This window comes from Engraulis encrasicolus, chromosome 3, assembly GCF_034702125.1.
Source record: "Engraulis encrasicolus isolate BLACKSEA-1 chromosome 3, IST_EnEncr_1.0, whole genome shotgun sequence".
Taxonomy (NCBI): domain Eukaryota; kingdom Metazoa; phylum Chordata; class Actinopteri; order Clupeiformes; family Engraulidae; genus Engraulis; species Engraulis encrasicolus.
In genome coordinates, this window is record NC_085859.1 from 37,134,996 (window position 1) to 37,147,495 (window position 12,500).

The 12,500-nt window shown below is 44.4% G+C and overlaps 1 protein-coding gene across 2 annotated transcripts in view; it reads left to right on the forward strand.

Annotated features, from left to right (window-relative positions):
- LOC134445377 (noelin-like) overlaps nt 1-7,068 on the forward strand; it is a 30,592-nt gene extending 23,524 nt beyond the window's left edge. For both annotated transcript variants that reach the window (XM_063194461.1, XM_063194460.1), the window contains exons 5-7: nt 302-408; nt 5,507-5,754; nt 6,642-7,068. In XM_063194461.1, the coding sequence (XP_063050531.1) occupies nt 302-408; nt 5,507-5,754; nt 6,642-7,068 (782 nt within the window). The remainder of the gene's footprint in view (nt 1-301; nt 409-5,506; nt 5,755-6,641) is intronic.
- Nucleotides 7,069-12,500: the final 5,432 nt, after the last annotated feature.

Below are 12,500 nucleotides of genomic sequence, written 5' to 3' on the forward strand. Positions count from 1 at the left end.
CTTTATAAACCCCAGCCAACGATTTCAACTGTATTAAGCCCCAAAATAGTGGCATACCCCTTTAACTGTATCATGGTGCCTTTTATCTGGTTTTGTGACTTATTCAACTGTGTTATACCGTACGCAGTATGACTTGCAGTTCTGTTGGGTATTTTAACTGCATTCCTGCTGTTACTGCAATGATATGATATTTCTCTCTAGCATCATATCCCTGGAATTCCAAGGGCAATTCTACGGGGTATTTCTGTACTGTATACTCTGTCTGATGGTTCCAGTGGTATTCTGCTCTTGTCTGTTTCAGCGTGTGGCAAGCTGACGGGCATAAGCGACCCCATCACCATTAAGACGTCCGGATCTCGCTACGGATCATGGATGACGGATCCCGTCGCCTCAGATGGAGACACACGGGTACGTCTCTCTCTTCAGTACATGCACTCTCTATCTCTCAGGAAAGCAGACCAACATCGAGGCTCAAAAGCTGATCTGCCCTTCTTGGAGGTTCTACACTGATCTCTAGGGTATGGACTAAAAGGTTCCTTGGACTGTGGAAGTATAAATAACACGGTTTCCCCTCTATGGCCTCGAGAGAATATTAGACTTTCAACGTGAAAGTGAGAAGGACCAGCAAAACCTCAGCTTTGTGAACTCCACACAACCCCCATTGTTTCTAAGAGCCACAGTCTCAATCACTGCATGGGAAAAGAGATTTTCCCAAGTGCAAGTTGAAGTCTACAGTATAGGACAACACATGACATTCCATAGGCCACATCGAGTACTGCAGCTCATTGTCATAATTTGACTTGGGTCTTGCTTGGTTATTTCACTCCAGGTGACGGTGTGATCAAGTCCGTTCAAGGACTTCTGATCTGATGTAACTCTGGCTTGATCTCATCTACTCTTATCTTGGGCCTATACTAAGAAGTTGGCTCAGGAGTAAACTAGGTAAAGAGGTAAATCATCTAATAGCAGAAAGAGGACTCCAGGCTCTTCTATAGATGATTCACCTCTTAATTGAATCTGGTTTACTCCTGAACCAGCTTCTTAGTATACCCCTCTGGTCAGCTTTAACCTAGACTGCTCTTGACAGGTTTAAAACTACTTGACACCTTTATTTCCCCCTGGGGATCAATAAAGTTACTCTACTCTACTGTACTCTAAAAGGATCTGATCTTTATACTCATCTATAGGCTACTGGTTAATCAGTACTAAACCTATTTAATCCAGTTTTTACTGGATTAAGGTGGCCTAAACAAGCCAGTGTAGACCAAGTCGATCTGGTCCAAACCAGCTTAAACCAGTCTTATCTACTTTGGTTTGCGTTCAACTGTTTATGGGGTTACGCATTGCCGCCCTGAGGTGTATTATGCTACAGTTCTCTGAAGACCGGAGAGAAAAGGACATGTAAAAGCACCACAGGCCAAACATGTCCTTAAAGGTGTTAAATTAAAGATGCAAAGTGTGTGTGCATCCATGCATGCGTGAATGTGTGTGTGTGTGTGTGTGTGTGTGTGTGTGTGTGTGTGTGTGTGTGTGTGTGTGTGTGTGTGTGTGTGTGTGTGTGTGTGTGTGTGTGTGTGTGTGTGTGTGTGTGTGTGTGTGTGTGTGTGTGTGTGTGTGTGTGTGTCTTTGTGCTGCATGTGTGTATGAGTGTATTTCCTACAGATTCACTTCCTTCCCTTCCTCACCCAGTAGTCCTCATTTGTCCTCTATGGAATATTTCAAGTCAATGAAGTATTTGATTACCAAAAGTGCATGAGGTGTGTGTGTGTGTGTGTGGGGGGGGGGGGGGGGTGTTGCTGCTAGCCCACAACTGATTTCTGGCCCCTGCAAAGTCATTTATGCACAGAGGTGACGGATGGCTCGGCAACACCGAAAACCCTCAATGAATTTTGACACTGGCCTCAGAAATAGAAATTCTCTGGGCCAGCAATGACGCCCCTCCCCCATTTCTCCCCTCAATAGCAGCTGGATTGGCAATGGATCACTGGTGTAGCGCAAGTACTTAAGGCTCCCCTGCAAACTACCAAGACAAGGGCACATGTGGGCCCCCCGCCTCGTATGGGCCCCCCTGCCTCGCGGGGGCTGAGGGGGTATACTTTACGCCCCTGCAATGGATTTTGCCTCATATGACCCTGATTTCACTCCTCTGCTGCTGCCAGTGTCCTTAACTGCCAGGTCGTCCGTCTCCAAGGAGCAGTGCATGATTTTTTTTAATTTTATTTCACATAAAAAAGGCACTTTGGAAGAGGTTGAAAAAGATATGATGCAATCCGTTTTCCAATCAGTTTGGCTCCCTAGCATGAGACGAAAGCGGGAACTGTGTGTGTGTGTGTGTGTGTGTGTGTGTGTGCGTGCGTGCGTGCGTGCGTGCGTGCGTGCGTGCGTGTGCGTGTGCGTGTGCGTGTGTGCGCTCACATTTATGTGTGTGCATGCATGCATGTGTGCATCTGTCTGTGTGCATGCATGTGTGTGTCTGTCTGCACGCAACACGTACAGAGTGAGAAAAATTGACAGAGAGAAATCTAGCTGGCCCCGATGAGCCAGGATGAGCCCCAGAGGGAAGGAGAATCTTGTCTATAGATCGGCAGTCGAAATGATTGATGTGATCAAAGCAATACTCCCAGGAGCAACACGGCACAGAGCTGCTGCTTCTTCAGCAAGAAAATAGTCTATTTAATAATCAATTCTGGCCAAATACACACCGCTCTATGGGATGCAGTAGTTCATTGGTAGTGAAAAAGCATATCAGATGCTTGTTATTTCTCTACATTACATCTTCTCTGATGGTTGAGTACATGTATTTTTTTCATTAGGGACATGGCCCATGTTTACAGCATTTCAGGTGTGTTACAGTAATGTCATCTTGCCAAGTAATGTATCAATGGAATGCACACATGATGTTATTTCTATAAAGGCATGCCTATATGAGGCACTTATTCATGCAATTTTGAAATCTGTGGAAAAAGACATATGCAAAATGTAAGCCTTACAAAATATGTTCATCCTTCGTCTAGTATTACATATCAGCATCAGAGGTGAAAGTAGGCAGGTGCGAACAGGTGCGCACCGGTGTGAAATTTACAGCAGGTGCGCAGTACCGGCAAGAGAATAGGTTTAATGCTGCCCAAAACCCACATTTGAAAACAGTAAGGTCTGCTATTTAAATGGAAAGCACATACAACCACGCTATTTGAGATAAGTGTCCTCCTATGAAGAGATACCTAAGATAGTCATCCAGCAATGATCTGTGGTGTTTGTTTGTTTATTATATTTTTTGCGGGTGGGGTAGGGGGGTAGCACCAGTAAGAAACGAAAACTACTTTCACTCGTGATCTGCATGTAGACTATCTGTCAGTGTGTCTTTTACTGTTATTTGTCTCTATTTCTATCCATTCCTCTTTGTGTAATCTGATATCTACGTACAGTGCCCTCCATAATTATTGGCACCCCTGGTTGAGATGTGTTTTTTAGCTTCCAATTATTTTATTTTTTTTCTAAATAATATGGGACCTTAATGGAAAAAAAGAGAAAAATCCAACCTTCAATACAAGTGCATTTATTCAGTGGGGAAAAAATCCCACAAAAAGAAATAATTATTTGACATCAAATAATGTGTGTCACAATTATTGGCACCCCTGGTGTTAATATTTTGTACAACCCCCTTTTGCCAACAAAACAGCACCTAATCTTCTCCTATAATGTTTCACAAGATGGGAAAAGACAGAAAGAGGGATCTTCAGCCATTCCTCTTTGCAGAATCTCTCTAAATCATCCAGAGACCTGGGTCCTCTCCTCTGTACTCTCCTCTTCAGCTCACCCCACAGGTTCTCAATGGGGTTGAGGTCAGGGGACTGAGATGGCCATGGGAGGAGTTTGATTTTGTGTCTGGTGAACCATTTCTGTGTAGATTTGGCCATATGTTTAGGGTCATTGTCTTGCTGAAAGACCCAGTGACGACCCAGCTTCAGCTTTCGGGCAGAGGGCAACAGATTTTGATTTAAAATGTCCTGGTATTTCAAAGTATTCATGATGCCATGCACCCTAACAAGGTTCCCAGGGCCTTTGGAAGCGAAACAGCCCCACAGCATCACTGACCCACCCCCATACTTCACAGTGGGTATGAGGTGCTTTTCAGCATGCGCATCTTTCGTGGTACGCCAGACCCACTTAGAGTGTTTGTTGCCAAAAAGCTCAATCTTGGTCTCATCTGACCAAAGCACACGGTCCCAGTTGAAGCCCCAATACCGCTTGGCGAACTCCAGACGCTTGCGTTTATGATTGTGAGTGAGGAAAGGTTTTCTCCGTGCATGCCTCCCAAACAGCTTGTTGGCGTGTAGACAGCGCCTGATGGTTGATTTGGAGACTTTGTGACCCCAGGATGCTACCATTTGTTGTAATTCTGTAACAGTGAGCTTTGGAGATCTTTTGATTTCTCTTACCATCCTCCTCACTGTGCGTGGTGGCAAAATAAACTTGGGTCCTCGTCCAGGCTTTTTTACCACTGTTCCAGTTGTTTTGAACTTCTTAATTATTCCTCTCACAGTGGATATGGGCAGCTGCAGTTGAGTGGCAATCTTCTTGTAGCCTCTGCCTGACCTGTGAAGGTCGACGCACATCTGCCTCACTTGTATGCTGTGTTCCTTTGTCTTTCCCATGTTTAAGAGTGGATAAGAGAAATGGCCTCGGTGTCACGTCATATTTATACCCCAGGGAAACAGGAAGTGATGAATTACTAATTGAATGTTCCTACATACTCTGGTAAACTTTGTAAACTACTGTAGAAATGACAGAAATGCTTCAATTATATTTATTTCCTGGGAATTGTTAAGGGTGCCAATAATTGTGGAACAGGTGATTTAATGAAAAATAATTATTTTTTAGTCAGGGATTTTTTTATTTTCTTACAATTCATTTGAGTTGAAGGCTACATTTTCCTACAATTTTCAGTGTGACAGTATTCTTCTGCAATAAACACTGAATTTATTTTAAGGCTTTTAACACATCTCAACCAGGGGTGCCAATAATTATGGAGGGCACTGTATATGGGTGCTGTGTTTCTGTTTGTCCTTGAATTGTCATACCTGCCTATTTAATATTTTCGTTCATTTCCATTGAGTTGGAGTGTGTGTGTGTGTGTGCGTGCGTGCGTGCGTGCGTGCGTGCGTGCGTGCGTGCGTGCGTGCGTGCGTGCGTGCGTGCGTGCGTACGTGCGTGTGTGTGTGTGTGTGTGTGTGTGTGTGTGTGTGTGTGTGTGTGTGTGTGTGTGTGTGTGTGTGTGTGTGTGTTTGTTGTGTGACAAGGCAACTGCCTAGTTTGCCTATTGGTAGAATTGTCTCTGCACACACCTAATCCTGACTGCAAGGTACAGTGAAGGCACATAACGCTACAGCACATGCTGTCACGCACATTGCTACAATGTGCCTAAATAATTTAATAGACACCTTAAAACGAAATGTATTCCTGTTTTCTTGTGTCTCTGTCTGTGTCTGCGTTGGCCATTTCACAGGTGTGGTACATGGACGGCTACCACAACAACCGCTTCGTGCGCGAGTACAAGTCCATAGACGACTTCATGACGTCGGACAACTTCACGTCGCACCGGCTGCCTCACCCCTGGTCCGGCACGGGGCAGGTGGTCTACAACGGCTCCATCTACTTCAACAAGTTCCAGAGCCACACCATCATCAAGTTCGACTTCAAGACCGCCACCATCAGCAAGACCAGCCAGCTTGACTACGCTGGCTTCAATAACAGGTACGGACACACAGGGTCGTAACCTGACATTTTCAGATAACGAGGTCAAGTACTGTGTAAGTGTGTGCAGTACTGTATACTAGTCGAAGTACTAGTCAAACTCTTAAGTTTGTTTTCATTAATCACTATCTTGAGGATAAATGGGGGTGGTGTGTACATGCTGCATTTATCCTTGTTGATCATAGATCGATTTTCATCATGGATAAATTGTACATTTTAAAAAAAAAATACAGAGGACATGACCTCTGTGTCCTCAATGGTAGGTACAGCCATACGGACAAATGTAGAAGAGAATTGAATTAGCTGATAATAGCTAGTATTAGTTAAATTGGCTAAGTTCATTAGATGAACTTGCATGGTTATGATTCACAGCTTTTTTACAGAGAAAAACAGTGAAGTGCACTACTGTGTCAAAGTTCATTCACTTGCAGCAAGTGAATATAATATATGAAGGTGTCATGTCAATGCAGATAGTGAGAGAAGCAAAAGAGTGAGCAGTGAGGGAGGAATAGGTGGCATGGCTACCATTGATCTCAGAAACAAAACAAAAAAACCCTCCTATTTAACCTTTGTTTATTTTATTGAATTTGCCGCGACTCTGGAAGAAAATCAACAAATATTGATTCCAAAGAAAGCAACCGACTCCAGCTACCCTAACTAACCTAAATAAATGAACACCAAATGAACACCAACACCAAACACATAATGAAACCAAAAACAAGCAAAAGAGTGAGCAGTGAGAGAGGAATAGGTGGCTACAATGGCTACAATTGATCTCAGAAACAAAAAAAAACTATTTAACCAAATATTGATCCCAAAGAAAGCAACCGACTCCAGCTACCGTAACTAACCTAAATAAATGAACACCCCCACCCCCCAATCTGCAGGTACCACTACTCCTGGGGCGGCCACTCGGACATCGACCTGATGGTGGACGAGGGCGGCCTCTGGGCCGTCTACGCCACCAACCAGAACGCCGGCAACATCGTCATCAGCAAGCTGAACCCCAACACGCTGCAGGTGATGCGCTCGTGGACCACCAACCACCCCAAACGCAGCGCCGGCGAAGCCTTCATGATCTGCGGCACGCTCTACGTCACCAACGGCTACTCTGGCGGGACGAAGGTGTACTACGCGTACCACACCAACTCCTCCACCTACGAGTACATCGACATCCCCCTGCAGAACAAGTACTCGCACATCTCCATGCTGGACTACAACCCCAGGGACCGGGCGCTCTACGCCTGGAACAACGGACACCAGGTGCTCTACAACGTCACCTTGTTCCACGTCATCCGCTCCGAGGAGCTCTAAGGAACGGAGGGGGCAGAGGCGGCGGATGCGTGTTTGTTACAAGGGGGCTGTCCCTGGGGGAGAGCCGTGGGGATGGGGGTGGGGGTTACTGGGGTTGAGGGTTACTGGGATGGGGATGGGGATGGGGTTGAGGCCAGAGAGAGGAGGGAGGGATGGAGGGATGGTGGCTTATGGTGAGGAGGTGGGGAGGGCTGGGAAGGGATTAGGGGTTAGGGGTGGTTTCTGGAGTTGCTATTTATTATTTAATGGGGTACAGCAGCCAAGATGAAACAAACACACACACACATACACTACACACACACACAACACACACACACTGAAAACAACAACCCAGTTGCCAAATCAGGTCATGGTTCTGCTTCCAATGAAGTAGCTGTGGACTGTGAGTGAGATCGTATTCTGACCAGCTTCAGGTCTGTTCTGAATTCATTTGCCATATGTACGGTGGGCCACACAATACAATACTGTACGGGACCACATTCTGGTCATATCAGCTCCACATCCTCATCAGTGCCACCCATCCGGGTACTTTGCTCGTGAATGTGCGTTACCCCCCTTTTTGGGGGAAAACAAACCGAATGGTTTATGAACTTAAATGAAGCTAAATGAACACAGCCCATGATTCAGCCACGGCTGTTTGGCTATATTATTTGAACAGCCGACAACACAACAGGTCTTCGGTATGTTGAGCGTGAACAACGCTAGTCCACAGGTCTTTCGTTTATTCTTTCCCAACACCACCAATTGACTTGCATTGACTTTTCACCCAATGTTTTCCCCCAAAAAGGGGCGTAACGCACATGGCACACGTCACGTCGCTCATGCATATAGGCCAAACAAGGTCTGAATTAGTTCCAAAACCGTTACAAATCAGTGCAAATCAATATCACCCATAGGCCAAATAAGGTTTTAATAAAAATCCATATCAGTGCTTTATTTTGGGCAGATTCTACCTATCCTGCAGATCCTACCACATCAATGCCAATCTGGGCCGAACAAGGTCCACCACAGTTCCAAATCAGTGTGCCACATCAATGCCACCAGTGGGCCAAAGCCGGGCCAAACCCAGCTCAAAATCAGTCCTACATTTCGGTCAGGTTCAACGTCCTACCCTCCTCCACTCTGCCACTATCTGGGTATGTTGTAATAAGACTAAAAGCTGACTGTAGACCCCCAATAGACCCAGTCGGCAACTCTGGGCCCGCCCATGAAATGGCTTGTTTTCCTCTTCGAATGCTCCACCCACTGTATGTAGTGGCTAATTAATATGCCTAATGACTGGCAGTGATTGGCACCGCACGACATTGGGTTGAGCAATTGGAGGGGAAAACATGCCGTTTCAAGGGCTTGCCAAAGGTGCCGACTGGGTCTATATGAGATGACAAGGACAACAGTAATAACAGCCTATCTCAGGCCTCTGAATATGTGTTGGTTTTTTATTTGTTTGTTTGTTGGTTTGTTTGCTCTGTTTTGAACTCCAAAACAAACATGTACAGCCTAGTTTGTAAAAACGACAAACATAGAAAGTATTTAATAAAAAATGAATAAATAAAGATATAAATAAATAACAAAAGCTGAAAAGGAGTACACCGCGTTACGTAACAAAAGTCCAATAGCATCCTTTGTATTGAATGCAAATAACACTCTGAAAATACTAAAGATATGAAGGCAACGACTGTTGGGAAATAATACCAAGTGTAGGATTCGGTGTTGTAATGGTAGCGCTCTACTTTTTCCTACTGTAAGGTTTCTGCATGGGCCTTTTCTACTACAATAGCTCACTACTACTACTACTACTGGATGTATTTTGCAACGTTACTACTACACGGTTAGGTCAAAAAGAGACTAGTTAGGAAATGTGCTCAACATTTCTCTCTTTTTTTACTGTTTTGCCTACATTTTTGGTCGACACTGGTGTTGCTTCATTTTTTTGTATACTGTAATCTGCGTACGTGTGGATCTAGAGTTAGTTTGGGGTACAGACCAACAGAGATCTATCTATTTCATAAACTTCAGGGTAATAGCTGGGGGATGTACTGATGATAATGTACGTATCACAAGAGAATGTATCCAATATTGTACTTATGAAAAGAAGAGTAATGTACACAACACATCCATCCTATTTTAAGAAGAAATTTCACGTTCATGAGTCTGTTGTTTGTGATCCTTAGCCCAGATAAATTGGTGGTTTGAAAATGTTGCGCTTGATTATCTGTTGTTGTATCTGAAATGTCATAACAATAAAAAAGATATTTGTTTTAGATCACTTCAGAAGACGCCAGTGTTAATTCATTCCTTCATCATTTAGTAATGCAATATGCACACTCCAGCAGATGTTTCCTTGACATTTTAACGTTTAGCGCTGTTAAAACGCACACTGCTCCATTAAGAGAGATATTTTGATGATGTGTTCAATTCAGAAGGTCATTTAAGGTCACCGTTGGCACTTTTGCTGCTGCAAAAGAAGCGCTCTATTCCTCCCACCGGCATACTTAGCTAGGTGTGTTTATTGCCTTGACTACACTACTGTGACTTCACCATCCCTCGCCATGACAACAGAGACGAAACATTCCAAGCTCATCGTTTTTCGGTAGCAGGGAAACTGCTGTAGCAGCTGGAGACTGAAGTGGACCAAAACAAACAGACCCAGTCAGGGACGCTGACGGGGGTAAGACAAAGGGGTCAGTTATTCTAGGCCCAAGGAGAGGTGTGTGTGTGTTGTGGGGGGGGGCTCTCAGATGACTTTGGCCAAAGCTGGCCAAACCCCTATATGATGAATAATTGCTCACACTTTACAACAGTAGGGGCAATTTTGTTTCAGATGTTTATTCCTTTGAATTTTCACTTGGGGCCCCACCTGACCCTAGAATCGCCTCTGCCTGGACCCACTCATAGTGGTCCACTACTCCTGACCATCCAAGAAAGAAGGGATGGTCTATGGTGACCAACCCCAGCCCCAGCCTCAGCCTCAGCACCGGAAGTCTGGGCAGGACCAGGAGTCATTATGGAGGCTTTTCCCTCACGAGTCCTCAGGGCATATTGCAGAGTGCTCACTCAGCAAGTCTTAATATCACTCCGCATCGGGGGAGGTGTGTGTGCGTGTGTGCGTGTGCGTGTGCGTGTGCGTGTGCGTGTGCGTGTGCGTGTGCGTGTGCGTGTGCTTGTGCATGTGTGTCCGTGTGTGTGTGCGTGTGCGTGTGCGCAGCGTGCGTGTGTGCGTGCTTGTGTGTGTGTGGGTGCGCGGGGGCGGGTCTCTGTCACAGACTGCTCTACTGCTAACATTATGCGTGTGTGAATGTGTGTGTGTGTGTGTGTGTGTGTGTGTGTGTGTGTGTGTGTGTGTGTGTGTGTGTGTGTGTGTGTGTGTGTGTGTGTGTGTGTGTGTGTGTGTGTGTGTGTGTGTGTGTGTGTGTGTCACAGGCTGCTCAACTGCTAACAGGATGTGTGTGTAATATGAGTGACTGTGCTCCTGTCTGTGGATACTGCACCATCTTCCATCTCTGTCACCCAACACCACCCTTTGATTTTGTGTTCTTCCAAGATTACATGTAGGCGTATTGTTCCAATATTAATTTTACACATGATTTTACACATGATTGAAACTATATTAGACTTCATCCTCCATATGTAAACATTACAGTTTTTCTCGATTGCTTACACACAATTTTCTGAATCAGTTCTCGAATTCTCAAAACTCTACACACAAATCTCCAAATCTCACACACAACGGGCAAAACTCTTCACTACCTCTGAAAAATGCACATCTTGTCTCAAAACCTGATCCTGATTTTTAAGATCCTGCCGGATACCGGAGCCAGGGCTGTAGTGGAGGGTAAACGCACGTAAACGGCGTTTACACACCTCTGGAATTTAGGAAATAGCGTTTACCCACCTCTTATAGCGTTTACCCACCTCTAGCGTTTACGCAGCTCTTAATGGCAATTACGCACGTCAAAGTTCCCTGCGCCTTGTGATATGCCGTTGGAATACTCCAAAATAAACTTGGTGTCATTTAAAAAAATATTGTTGAACATAGGCCTACTTAACGCTTTAGTAGGAATCATTTTCATCTGCTCTGTATTTGGGTATGTGACCGTCCAATCAGTGCCTTTCGGCTGCGGCGGCGACACCAATCAGGATCCAGGGAATATGTAAACACATACACGTTGTGTAGTTGCCTGCCTGCCTACCTGTTCAAAGTTAATCATCATGGATATTAGGAGATATTTGTGATTAGGTCTGGTGTTAACCAGGCACGTTTCTCTCTATCGTTCACAACTTAGTCACGCCCTTCTCATCAAAATAGCCACTTCGCACCGTGTGTCTGAAAGAAGTAGGGGACAAGCCAGTGCGCCCCGTGTTTGCAAAGCGAAAGCGCATCTGTCCGCCGGTTCTACGGACGGCAATGCCGACAGAAACGCAAATGCACGTTCGCGGTGGAGTTGAAGAAAAAAATCCTGCGTGTGAAGCCAGGTATGAAAGTAATCTAACAGGAGCCTAGAAGGCTAACACCTTCAAATCCTCCATTTAGGGAGGTACAAGTTTTGTTACACCTTGTCACAAGACTTAACTTAAAAATGATTTCATGATCTCTCATGGACATTTCCAAGTTATTTGCAAAAGCAATTTCTCGGAGCTAGAAGGACTCATTCCTGAGTTAAGAAATAAGCTTCTTCTTCATCAACTTCTTCTGTCTATTGTCTTTGCAGTTATTGATAACATTGTATGGGTTATATTAATGGTGGGTAAAACTCCAGTTCCTCTCTTAATGGTTGCAGTGCACATTGCTAATCTCTGAGCACCCTTCCACCACTACAAGTAACCTAGCTAAGGCCTAAGGGATGACCGTGGTGGGGTAAATTGTAAGGTGTCTTATAAACATAAGCCTAAAATGTCGTCTAATAGCACTTCATTATCAATTCAGTTGAAAACTACAAATAATGTGTTTTTTATTTAGTTTCAAATGTTATATAGCCTAATATCATGCTATTCATCTTTGTGGGGAATGGCTGAGATGGGCCTACATGATGGTGAATCTATTTTTAAAAACCTAATGCAGAAATTGAAATATGAATTGGAATATGAATTGGAATATGAAATTGAGCTGCATTGTTATGCTGTTAAGCTACCTCAATATTGGTGTTAGGCCTACTATCTAGGATTGTAACAAAGGCACACGCATCATATGATCACACAAATTAGGCCTATAGGCCTAAATGCCTAACTGAAGAGATTTTAGTTGTCATTTATAGTAGACAAATGAATGTGCATTCCAAAAAGTTCTAGTGACTTTTAATCAAATTACTATTTTGGATGTGTTGATACTTTATAGGCCTACTATCATACCTGGCCTCATACCCATATTTTCATACATGTAGATACACAGATACACCGATGACACAGTGAGAGGAGAAAGAGAGAGCAGATGCCAT